Below are 12171 nucleotides of genomic sequence, written 5' to 3'. Positions count from 1 at the left end.
TCAACTGCTTTTGATTTCCAATGCAAATTGGCTGGTGAGTAGACCAAAAAGCCACTTACGAAGCCACATGCTGACTACGAGGCCCCAGTAAGACCGCAAGGCCACAGGAAGACCACAAGGACACAGGAAGACCAGATAGCCACAGGTAGACTGCGAGGCTACAGGTAGACCTCTAGGCCACTGGGAGACCGCAAGGCCACAGGTAGACCACGACTTCTGACACTACATTTTGGTAGAATTTTTTGGTGTGAAGAAAAGTGGTTGACGCTTCAAAAAGATCAAAGTTGTATATATATATATTGATTACCCATCTTTTACGAGGATTTATGTGAAGGTTCTTGTACATTTTAGGATATTTTTAGTAGAACAATATTTACCACTAGTTATTGACAGCGCATCCGACAATATACGGATCTAAAAAAATATTTGATAGGCAATTTCTTTTTCGTGAAACCATGGTTCTAGGTAATGAATATTGAAAGCTTTATGATATCCAGTACAATCTGGAATAATTACTACTCATGTTTTTGTATCCACCGTCATTAAACCTTTTTATATACCTTTCGACGTCTTTTTCCTTATCTACTAGTTCAAATCTAAGTTTTCTAGATCGAGAAAAAAAATTCATTTCCTTTACGTTTCCAAGGCAACGCTTGTTTCAAGCATCGAGGCGGAGTCTTTGAATGTTATTTAAAATGTTACAAACTAGACCTACTGTGATCTTGAATATTCTGAGAACTCTCGCCAACTGCTAAAACACCTCTCGCGAAACCGCTAAAAGACCCTAAACCGCTTCTCACCTCCGTCAATCAAGCATTTAATTTGTAACGGAAAACGTTTTGTACCCTATGATTGGTCAACGCGTTTCTGTGAGGCGGAGCGTGTTAGCGTTGGCCAATAAAAACAGTTCAAGGCTTTTGACTGACGGGAGCCGTAATGTATTTTTTCGCTTGAAATTCATGAGCTTGAGATCGCAGATTACTCAAAATTATCAGCTACTCGTAATTATCAACTTCAATGGTACCACTGCAGCGGTCTCCCTCGGGGCCGAAATAATTACTCGCTTAGTGGAATATCTGAATACAGCCTTTAGTGGAAAGCGAGTTTTGGGGGACTTTGAATATTGGTCGCTTGGTGAAATATCTGCCAACAATCTTTAGTGGAAAGCGAGTTTTGGGGGATTTTTAATAATGGCCGCTTAGTTTAAGTTGGACGGTCAAAGGTTACCCTGGTTCCAGAGCCTTGAACGTCTGTCTATTTAGTGGCCAGCGAGCTTGAGGTGCTCCTATTAAAATAGAGATACCAATATTCAAAAAAGCTCCCTTTATTATTTTTAAAGCAAAAGAAAACTAACACATGAAAAATAATGCATCAATACTAATCCTAGAATCCGGAAATACGTCCTATAACATCTTTAATAACTTTTCTACTGACAGCAATTTAAACGAAAATTTGAAAACGCGAGGGGTCTTTCCGATCCCCATCGAGTGCTGTTTAGAAAAGTCTTTTTCTGGACCATTCGCTTCCGTAGCTTGAGTAGTCTCTGTAATCTCGTATGTCTGGACTGATTACTTGTTGAGAGCTTCGTTGGTAATGTCAATAGTCGACCTTTGAGTCATACAAGTGTAAGGCACACTTCTCATATGGCTCTCAATATAACTCGGAGATATCGTAACCTCAGTTTTGCGCTTAACGACGATGAGAGAGCTGATGATTCTGGCTATGAGTCCCCGAGGTTTCTGAAGGCGATTTACGCCGGTATCGCTCTCGTCGCGTTTACTGGTAACGTGTTCTTGTGTTTGGTTATTGCAAGAAGACGTAAGATGCTGTCGAAGACCTACAATGTCCTGATCCTTAACCTCGCAATCGCTGACGCTTGCACAGGTAAAACACTCCCAAACTAAAAGTTGACATTTTTGTATTTGGGCGCAGATGGTACTTTTTATAACGGTGATATCGTTCATTTCCATATTTTCTTCCTTCGTTGGTTTACAACTGCTTACTTTAGAGCAAACGGTCACCGTCACTTTCAAACTAGATCTAATGCAGGTCTCAACGGTGGCAATTTTATACCAGGTTGACCTTTGTCATGACCTTGTTGTAACGTTTCTTTCTTTATACGGCTCCCCCTGAAAATCCAGCCGGTCTCCCCCTTGCATCCATCCTTCGGCACTACGCACGGGGTTCCAAACGCTCCAAGTGTCAGTGAAATATCGAGTTAAAGTATGTTTTGTTTAAACCTGAAATAAAGCAATTTTACAGCCATTATTCAGTTGGAATCGAACGATCGAACGCTGTGATGTCACTTTTTCCCAAAATCAAGCTATGGGAAGGAATGCCTCGCTCTGAGTCGCAAAAAAATCACAGCACGCACAGAGAATAGGGTGAGGATTTAGCCAGAGAATTCAGCGCAATGCGATTTACTCAATGAAAGTACCCCCAAATTAGATAGCCTAGAGTTTGCCGCGGGCTTAATCATATGTTTTGGACAATCTTTATAAAAGGCATATAGAAAAAAAAAAGAAATACGGGCTTAAAGCTGATAAACGCCCTTGACCCATATACGTCCGCAAAGTCCGCAAAGTCTACAAAGTGAAAGTTTTCATCCGCTTATTTCCAGTAATTCAAGATATTGCGAATCAATTAAATGGCTTCAATCGTGGGTGATTTCTTTCAACTGTTTTTATAAGCAGGCCGTTGTTTTTTAAGTAATAGAAACAGGAAGTGTAGGGATATGTGAAGGTTTAGGATAAATTTGATGGGGTGCTAGAACTAATGCGTCTTTCCTCATAATTTGTGTCCACTTGATATTATTTCAAAGATCGTTAGAAGATGATACTTCCCTTCCGCTCCCTTTTTCGCTTTTTTACTCATATTTTTATACCAACCAAGATTAACAAACCGCCACTGTAATAAACTCGAAAGGCTAGATGAAAAACCTGAAAATGTTTCCCATCATAATACCTTAGATCTGATCAGAGTCCTATCTACCGCTAAGATAAGCAGATTGTTCCTGCTGATTGCTTTTTGGATCGTCTCCAATTAAAGTCGGTTGTAATGGAAAAGTATCATAGAAATGAGAAAATGAAATGAAAATGAAATTGTTCCGTGTGTTTGTTTTGTCCAAGCTGCGGTCTCTTGGGATGAGACTGATGTGATTTATCAGATAACATGTTTGGCAGTTTGATATTTCGGCGCTTATTAAAACTAAATCTTATGAAAAAGAAGGAAAAAATTCTTCGCTATTGGCTTTACCGTTTTTGCCCGTATGTAGCCGTATGACTCGGAAGATCAAGAATACTTTGCGGTCGCACAAGCTACCTCGTCTGGGAACATATGTATCTGTTTTCCATATTCTAAGAATTGAACGGTCCAGGAGAGCAATAAACTGTTGGGGATCAGACGGAGTTAAAAGGGATACCGTTGGTTACAAATCGGAGATTTTCCGAAATAAGTAGGAGTTGTTTATAGCATTTCACCTATTTTTGGATAAAATGTCATACGGTTTTGCGTGATTGGTGCATTTCTATCCAATGAGAACGCGGCGATTGTGACAGATTCTAGAATAACACCGTGTTTGCCTAAAACTCTGGCACATAGTCAACCCCTAAGCACAGCTGCACAATCTGTTGCCATTTCATTCAGACTAGAGCGTTGAATGTAATGCTGCACGCTTGAGCAACGCAATGAATAATTCTTTGCACGGCACATTGAATAGTACTTTTATCGGCAACTTGACCACCACCGCTCCTACCACTGCAGCACAGACAAAACAAGATGTGACGATGAGGGTGGTGTTTGGCATTATTGCAGGGCTTTCATTTTTTGGCAACCTTCTCCTATGTGTGACAATTGTTCGTAAGCGGTCAATGTTGAAAAAAGCCTACAATGTGCTTATACTCAACCTCGCCGTAACAGATATGCTCTCAGGTAAATAATCATGATATACCCAAATAACTTGAAAGGATCTTGACATGCCCTTTCGAGAACGCACGCAAAAAGAGGTTTTACAAGAATGACTAGTGACAAATTATGAAGAAAATATTGTATATCAGATAGTGATAAAAATAATCTAAGTGTATGCCGCTTCGATGGTGTTGTTGTCGACTGGTAAGTAGGAGTACTCATTTCTTAAGTGATTGGACTATTTCAATCAGTGACACATCTAATAAATAGAGAAGCTGGAAAAAAATATCTTTAAAATAGGAATAGATATTCTGATTTCAAGATTCTTCAATTGCCTTACATTTTTTGCAGTTTCAAAAGAAATTTCTTTCGAATTTATAGAAGGGATTTTATTTTGGAAAATTGTGTTTTGACATTAGGATTGCAAAATTTTAAAGTACGTCTTTTAAATGTAATACGCAAACATTTGTCATGTACTGAGGGTATGATTTTGACAGAAACGTTGACATTTTCTACCAAGTTTGTGTACGTTTCCGTCAAGCTGAGCCAGGTGAAGAAATAAAAACTACGCTAAAAATTTATACATCCACTTCGTTTAGCATCCAAATTCAATAAGAGATTTATTCATGAGGCCCACCATATAGTCTTTATTTCATTGATACAATAGGTCACAAAGGGACTTCGAGGAGTTCTGCCAAATAATGACAAAACGACATTGGTATAAAAGGGAATTGTGTGTGCGCAAATATACAATGTTTTTCTTTTCAATGAATACTGATTTTATTCTGTGATTGTTCTGTTTAGGTGATTATGGCGTTTTTTCAATATTATGCGAACTCTCCCCGGGCAGCAGCTGAATCGACTTCTGGCTTCCGTTCATTTCTTGAAATAGTTTCCAATGAAGCCTCCTCTCTGCAATGACCAAACAAACAGCATCAAATGTAATTCCGTTAGTTTGGATGACGGAATTCACGTAACAGTTTAATTAATTAATGACGAGAGTTCAATCGCAGTAAAAATATTAATAAATTCACTGTTTCCTCGAATACCCATCAGACTGACAGCAAAGCTACTAAAACTTTACGTTAGAATAATATTTTCGTTGTGCTTACAGTGCGTTTGATTGCCAAAAAACAATTAACTTGCAGGAATCTTCATAGTTGCTACTCCAGACTACCTTATCGACCGAAAAACATTTCCCTACCCGCCAGGCCTTGCGGGCGAGATCTACTGCCGTCTGATTGGCTCAACCTACATTCTGTTCATCTTCGGGAAGGCGTCCACGTCCACTATCATGTGTTTGGCAATCGACCGCTGGTACTCCATCGTGAAACCCATCCAATACAAAACTACGTTCAGTAAGAAGCGACTGTACACTTACATAGCGCTGATCTGGGCGCTTAGCTGCATCACACAGATGAATGAACTCTTCATTGCTACCGTGGAGGAAGGCTTGTGTACGTTTGTAACACCACCTTACGGCGCCAAAGTCGAACGTTTCCTCATTCTCGCTCACGTGGTCTTAACGTTCTACATTCCAAGCATTATCACGTGGGTGTCATTTGCGCATATTTTGTACCACCTGCGACGCCGAACGGTACAGCGTCACGTGAACAACACCAAGGCAATGCACCGGCTACTGCGCATGTGCGCCCTGGCGGCTTTTTTCCTCTCCATCTGCTGGCTCCCAACAGAGACGTTCTTCATCTTGTACAAGTTTGAAGCTTATAAGCTCGACTTTACCGCGAGACTTGTGTTCGGTGTTCTTGCCATGGCAAACTCTTGTTTGAATCCTTTTCTTTACTGCCTCACCAATAAAGAATACCGGAGAGAGTTTACGAAGCTGTTGTGTTGTAAGTCGGCTATCGAGGATAACTCTGATTCCCGGATTCGCGGGATTGGATTTTCGTTCACAAACACGGTTATTCTTGATCGTGAGGCCTCGTCTAGCCGATATGAGATGAGACGGATGTCGTCTTTCCCGTCGGTTTTCTCGACCACTTCAACATCACCCACATTAAGAAGGTATTCAATAAAAGCAGATTAAAGAAGTTCAAAAAGGTTAACAACAAAACTCTGTTATCAAGGATGTCGTTAGTTACTGACTGTATCTTAAAGAGGCCTAGTAAGCCGCACCTTTGTTATTGTTTTCATTTAATATTTGTAGACAAATTATGCGAGGAAATTTCAAAATAACCACGTGAAAACAAAGCTTTATCATTTATTTACTAAATTCAATCGAAAATATCACAATAGATTCCCCAAATCAGCCGATGGAAATGGATGCTTTCTCCTACTCCACATTTTGCTAGGATGTCAAAATGGAGGCTGACAGAGGCACGAATGTCAAAAAGGAGAATATTTTATGAGTTGGGCTGTATAGCCATCACGACGCTGCCTGTCAATCAAAGAAATTAACAACCATATTTGGCATGGGGATCGAATAATAAGGCACGCACGGATCTATTTACACCTGTTCACATACAGTATACAGGTCAAAATGTTTAGAGTTAGTACGAGCTGCATGTCCTTATTCCGTTAATTGTGGCGACAGCGTTTTTTCTTTGTTAACAGAAAATGTATAGAATAAATGGACTATAATATAATAATTCCATGCTGCGTTTATTTTGCGGCAACTTTGATCGTTTTTAAGTGCATTCAGGCGCGTACCCAGGATTGGCTGAGGGAGGGGTGGGGAGGGAAAGTGCGCAGTCGTAGGTATCATTGGAAAAAGCTTTGCCGCCAAGGGGGGGGGGGGGGGGGATGGTATCCCCTGTGTACGCGCCTGGCATTGTATGGAAGCCGACAACGGTGGTGCGGTCCATTTCCTAGCCTTACCCTGTTGTGCTAGCCTAAAGAAGTCCCGTTCTCGGATTTTATAGTATTCTGTTGTATTTCGCCAATAGAAGAAATAGAAGAAACGTTTTTTTTCCTGCTTTATCATAACACATTTTAGTTAACATTGTTTCGCTTTGTTGAATTTGTTAGGGAGTGTTTGTTCGAGAAAAATGCAACTCTCTACTTCAAAATTTCAGCCGTCGGATAGGGGTCCACCATTCAAAACTGATCACTTACAAGACATTAAAAATAATTTCTGAAGAGACCAAAAAAAATTTGTCTGAGACTTAAGGGGATAGGAGCCCACCCTCCTTCCCCCTGTTTGCCCTCCCCCTTTCCCCTCTATCCCAGCACCCCAATCTTTTGCGGTTTTTGCTCAAAACATGAAAAGAAACAATTCTGCCCACATATGCTTCGCTTATCAAATTTCTGCTCCTAGATCTAGCTTATTATTTTCCAACAAAACAAATCAAATATATTCTTGATTTACTTGTCTAATGAATATGGCAAACTATTTCATTATTCTCATTTTACTTCTGTTTGGTAACAATAAGCCTCCAATCAGCAAACTTCAATTGATAGACCCTGCCGACAGTTTGGAGTTTGTTGATTTTTGCACCCTGGTAACCTTACAGGAATACGTTTTGAATAAGCACACAAAAACGTCTGCCTAAAATATGTATATCTATAAAAAGTTAAAAGCTCATCTAAGGATGGATAATAAAAACAAATTGAACTAAAAAAGAACAGGAAATGTCGAGAAAGGAAAAATGGGTATAACAAACTAGTTTGGCGTAAAGTAAACATTACGGATATTGCGACATTGTATTTCCTCGTATTTGTTATTTCCATTGCATGCAGCTTTATTTACAAGCAAACCGAATTAAAGGCTTCCTCCCTGAGCCACAGAGCACAATAACAAAGACGATTTTCTTAACTTCCTGACCGCTCCTCCTGTTTCGCGCAAATCGGGTTTATAACGTTTATACGAGTTTAACTGTTTAAACAACAAATCTCACAACAATATGGGTAATGTTGTAAACGCTGACGTGCGCGGTTACTATTGACATTGGTTTCATTCTATGAAAATATAAAGGAAGCATTATATCAAAATCCAATAGGCGTCCAATGTTCAAGACGTTAGCTTGACGTCTTGAAGAAATTTTTCAAGTGTATGGTCAATAGAAGGAATCCCAGCCAGTGCTCGCAAGACTGAAGCGATCAAATTTGTAGTTTTATTTTGCTAAATATCGGGATTTGATTGCAGAGTAGGATTACGAGATGACTGAGGTTTCCGCCTGGACTGTGTTGAACGAGAGTAATTCCAACTCGACGTCGGGAGAGATGGCGCGCGAAGGGGTGTTCGCGCACATTGCGTTTGGCATTATCACCTCCCTCTCGCTGGTTGGAAATATACTCATTTGTGTCGTGGTATTGAGAAGAAGAAGACTGCTCAGGAAACCGTACAACATTCTAATCCTGAACTTAGCCATAACTGATCTTCTAACAGGTAAGCAAAAATATAATCAGCTTTCCGCAGAGGATGTCGGGCTTTTTTTACTTATTGGCACTTGGCTGAATGTAGCAACAATACATACAAGGTGAAAAATAGTGCTTTCTGTGAATTTAAAGACGAACTCTGTGATTTATCTAGCAGCCCTTTCGGACTCCAGGAAAAGCTAGATTTTCCACAACCTGCTATCTGTAAGTGACTTCAGCTGCGCCCAGATGCTAATAGTAAATCTTGGTTACCGTTTACGCACATCAATCTCTTCGAGACCTTTATTTTATAAATACATTTATAAGTTTTACAAAAAAAAAAGAATTATATTAGATACAAAACGCAAAATCAGTATAGATTACGTTTGGATATTAATCTCAATAAGGGCGTGTTAGTTTTTCGGCTTTTCAGGAGCATGTTATTACACTACGAATCGCCAGTGTGTTATGTGTTTTTCAGAAAGATGGATTCGACGTTCTCTTCGTTTAAAGGTATTTTTCAGTTCAAACCATCTAGAATAGGTCGTAGAAGCCAGTTTGCCTTTTCTTATAACATTAAAAAAAAACGACGCAAAAAACTTTTATCAATTCGCTTCGCTAAAACATGCAACGATATAAAGACAGTGGTATTTGTAAAAACAGTGTTCTAGAATATTAAGGACGTCCAGCATCTGCTTATTTTCAAATTAATTGAGAAAGATATATCTTTTTGCGCGATAAAAAGAAAAGAAAATGAAAGATGACAGGGCCAGCTGCTGAAAAAAAAAACTCAAGAAAATGAGAGATGACAGGGCCAGTTGCTAAAAAAAAAACTCAAATTGAGCCTTCCTTTCTGCGCATTGTCATGCTTGAACGTTCATTTTCGTAGAAAACTGTCTCTCAGACAAAACCCGCGTCATTCGTGTGCGCTATATTACTGAACATGTCATAAAAACGACAATGAGTTTCAACAGTAAGAGCTAGCATATGTTTTTATGGGAATCAATTAGCATGATTAGGTTGAACTCAAACGGTAATTTAAACCCCTAACGTCATTATGAAATTTGTCAAGAATAGTCTATTTGAAAAATGATCAAGACATGAATCTAAAAAATAATTGCTTGAAATTGTATACGTTTCTCTTTTCGTTTCTTTCTTTCGATTTACCTTTTCCTGTTTCTTTTTGCCTTTTTAAATCAAATATATAATTTATTCAATAGTTCGGATTTTGGAATTCTCGGAAATCCATGGGTATTTTCATCTACGTTAAAGGAATATACCCCTGGGTTTCCCAGAATGGGATGGTATCACACGGTATAATACTTTTTTCTAAGAAAGTTGTTTTGGCACCTAATCGCTAGTGAGTTTCAAAATCCGGTGTTTTGAACAGCAAATATGAATGCGACTTCTTCAACTAGATCTGTAAAAAATATTAAAAGAGTTTTCAATTGAATTTGATAACGATACTATAATAAGCAATCAGTCATCGTCAATAAGCATCTTCTTCATTTTTAGGGATTTTCCTTGCCATTACACCAGACTTCCTTATCCCTGAGCGCTTCTTCTTGGTCTCTGTTAGCCTGGCCGGCGAGGTGTTCTGCCGCCTGATCGCTTCCACTTACGCGCTCTTCATCTTCTGCAAGGCTTCCACGCTGACAGTGATGTGTATGGCTATCGAGCGATGGTATGCGGTCGTCAGGCCTGTCCAATACAAAGTCACTTTCCAGACACGGCGCGTCTGCATGTACATTGCTACTGTCTGGCTCTTTAGCTGTGCAACTCAGATAAACGAACTTTTCCAGACAAAAGTGCGAGATAGTCGGTGCATACTAGCAGTGCCGCCGTACGGTGCCCAGATCGCGCGCATTCTGACAGTCGTGCATATTGGCATTACATTTTTCCTACCCGTTCTCGTTACTTGGGTAACCTTTGCGCATGTGTGCTCAAGTATGGGGAAAAGCCGTGTAAGCTTTCAGTCGCACAACAAAGGGAACAGCGCGTATTACGTCACTAAGAAGCGTCTCGTGCGCATGTGCGCCATGACAGCTCTGCTGCTTACACTGTGCTGGTTTCCGGCGGAAGTGTTTTTTATTCTGCGTCAGTTTGACATCTTAGTGTTGCCCCACGGGTTCTATCAGTTCACTGATGTGCTGGCTATGTTTAACTCGTGCGTCAATCCCGCCATCTACTGTCTGAGTAACCAGGAATACCGCCGGGACTTCTTGGATTTGTTTCGTCGTGATCGCGTAGAGATGATTCCCTCATGCAGAAAAACGACACTGACTCTATCTCCGGATGATACAAGACATCGAAGGGCGACCTTTACGCAGTCTCCGGATGATAACAGACATCGCAGGGCGACGCTTCTGTCTGTAGATGATAACAGACATAGAAGGGCGACCTTCACGCAGTCTCCGGATGATAACAGACATAGAAGGGCGACCTTTACGCAGTCTCCGGATGATAACAGACATAGCAGGGCGACGCTTCTGTCCGTAGATGATGACAGACATCGTCGGTCTGCGGCGGTGATTTGCCAATCTCATTGTTTGTCTATCGATAAAAAGGGAGGCCCATGAAACAGGATCACTCTGTTATTGGGGATATGAGGCTATGAGGCATGATCCCCGGGGTATTGAAGATACTAAAGACAATAGACGCCTTGGAACACCAGGAACACCTCAGTCTATCAGACAGAGAAGGTAATCCGTCAGGAAGAAAACGGTTCTCTGGTGATCTGGAAAATGCATAACCCTGTCCCATCTGAGGAAATGTGTAATCCTTAGGTAATAGACAATAATAGAGATACGTCTTTAATCACAGAGTCAATTATATCACATAAATCATGTAAGCACATAATAAAGTTGAATAAATAATATATGTATTACTGAATATAAGATCTACTAGATTAACTCTATACTGTCTAGACCGTCGCATTCGTACAGTCCACCTGTATAGTGTCTGTATTCCACGTGTATTGTACGTGCGGTTCACGTGTATAGTGCGTGTAGTCCACTTGTATAGTGCCTGTATTCCACGTGTATTGTGCGTGTAGTCCATGTGTATAGTGCGTGTAGTCCATGTGTATAGTGCGTGTAGTCCACGTGTATAGTGCCTGTATTCCACGTGTATTGTACGTGCAGTCCACGTGTATAGTGCGTGTATTCCATGTGTATAGTGCCTGTATTCCACGTGTATTGTACGTGCGGTTCACGTGTATAGTGCGTGTAGTCCATGTGTATAGTGCGTGTAGTCCACGTGTATAGTCTGCGCAGTCCACGTGTATAGTGAATGTAGTCCACGTGTATAGTCTGCGCAGTCCACGTGTATAGTGAATGTAGTCCACGTGTATAGTGCAGTCCGCGCACGTATAGTGTGTGTAGTCCACTTGTATTGTGCGTTGCAGTTCACGTGTATAGTTCTTGCGGTCCACGTGTATAGTGCGTTGCAGTCCACGTGTATAGTGCGTGCAGTCCACGTGTATAGTGCGTGTAGTCCACGTGTATAGTGCGTGCAACCCATGTGTAAAGTGCGTGCAGTTCACGTGTATAGTTCATGCGGTCCACGTGTATAGTGCGTGAAGTCAACGTGTATAGTGCGTGAAGTCAATGTGTATAAAGCGTGCACGTGTAGAGTGACTAAAGAGTCATTTGCGCGTGGTCTACGAGGCAATGTAGCTGGATGTGTTCAACTGTCGCCGGACCGTCTGTGGATGAAATAAATTCGTCGTTAGCCGCTTTCTAAATAGCAAAAGTGTTAATATTGCGTGACTTCTGAGCGTGAAATACTTGCGAGTGCGTGGCTGGGTAAGTGCCTATTTGAGCGTAAAGTGCTTGATTGCGTGACTTGGTGAGCGTAGAGTGCTTTTGATTGCGTGACTTGGCGAGTGCTAGAATTAGTGGCTGCGTGGCGTGACAAACTGAGCGTGACGTTTTGCAGATTGCTGAG

At 40.8% G+C, this 12171-nt stretch overlaps 3 protein-coding genes and 1 long non-coding RNA gene across 6 annotated transcripts in view; 2 read left to right on the top strand and 2 right to left on the bottom strand.

Moving 5' to 3' along the window:
* The window catches only part of LOC125561222, a 37825-nt gene extending 37261 nt beyond the window's left edge, over nt 1-564 (top strand). The window contains exon 16 of the transcript XR_007307254.1: nt 146-564. The gene's annotated coding sequence lies outside the window, so the exon portion shown is untranslated. The remainder of the gene's footprint in view (nt 1-145) is intronic.
* A 1349-nt stretch (nt 565-1913) lies between these two features.
* On the bottom strand, nt 1914-3433 carry LOC116603745. The gene is made up of 2 exons (XR_004290773.2): nt 3256-3433; nt 1914-2240 (listed from the first exon to the last, which is right to left on the bottom strand). It is a non-coding gene; the product is annotated as an uncharacterized LOC116603745 (long non-coding RNA).
* Nucleotides 3434-3620: 187 nt separating this feature from the next.
* Nucleotides 3621-11115, top strand: LOC5520413. Its single transcript, XM_001640117.3, has 4 exons — nt 3621-3930; nt 5055-5950; nt 8017-8254; nt 9739-11115. The coding sequence occupies exons 1-4, from the start codon at nt 3687-3689 to the stop codon at nt 10800-10802; spliced, it is 2442 nt and encodes an 813-aa protein (XP_001640167.3). The 5' UTR covers nt 3621-3686; the 3' UTR covers nt 10803-11115.
* Nucleotides 11024-12171, bottom strand: part of LOC5520414 (xanthine dehydrogenase/oxidase) — a 24044-nt gene continuing 22896 nt past the window's right edge. For all 3 annotated transcript variants that reach the window (XM_048721182.1, XM_048721208.1, XM_048721245.1), the window contains one exon: nt 11024-11929. In XM_048721182.1, the coding sequence (XP_048577139.1) occupies nt 11862-11929 (68 nt within the window). In that variant the 3' untranslated portion in view covers nt 11024-11861. The remainder of the gene's footprint in view (nt 11930-12171) is intronic.

This window comes from Nematostella vectensis, chromosome 1 (genome assembly GCF_932526225.1).
Source record: "Nematostella vectensis chromosome 1, jaNemVect1.1, whole genome shotgun sequence".
Taxonomy (NCBI): Eukaryota; Metazoa; Cnidaria; class Anthozoa; order Actiniaria; family Edwardsiidae; genus Nematostella; species Nematostella vectensis.
This window is presented reverse-complemented; position numbering and strand designations above follow the sequence as displayed.

What these genes read in the sequence shown, in the direction of transcription:
- LOC5520413 (XM_001640117.3), top strand. Translation starts at nt 3,687, where the DNA reads ATGAATAATTCTTTGCACGGCACATTGAATAGTACTTTTATCGGCAAC. An exon ending in CGTAACAGATATGCTCTCAG is followed by an intron (nt 3,931 to 5,054) that starts GTAAATAATCAT and finishes ATTAACTTGCAG; the next exon opens with GAATCTTCATAGTTGCTACT. An exon ending in CATAACTGATCTTCTAACAG is followed by an intron (nt 8,255 to 9,738) that starts GTAAGCAAAAAT and finishes CTTCATTTTTAG; the next exon opens with GGATTTTCCTTGCCATTACA.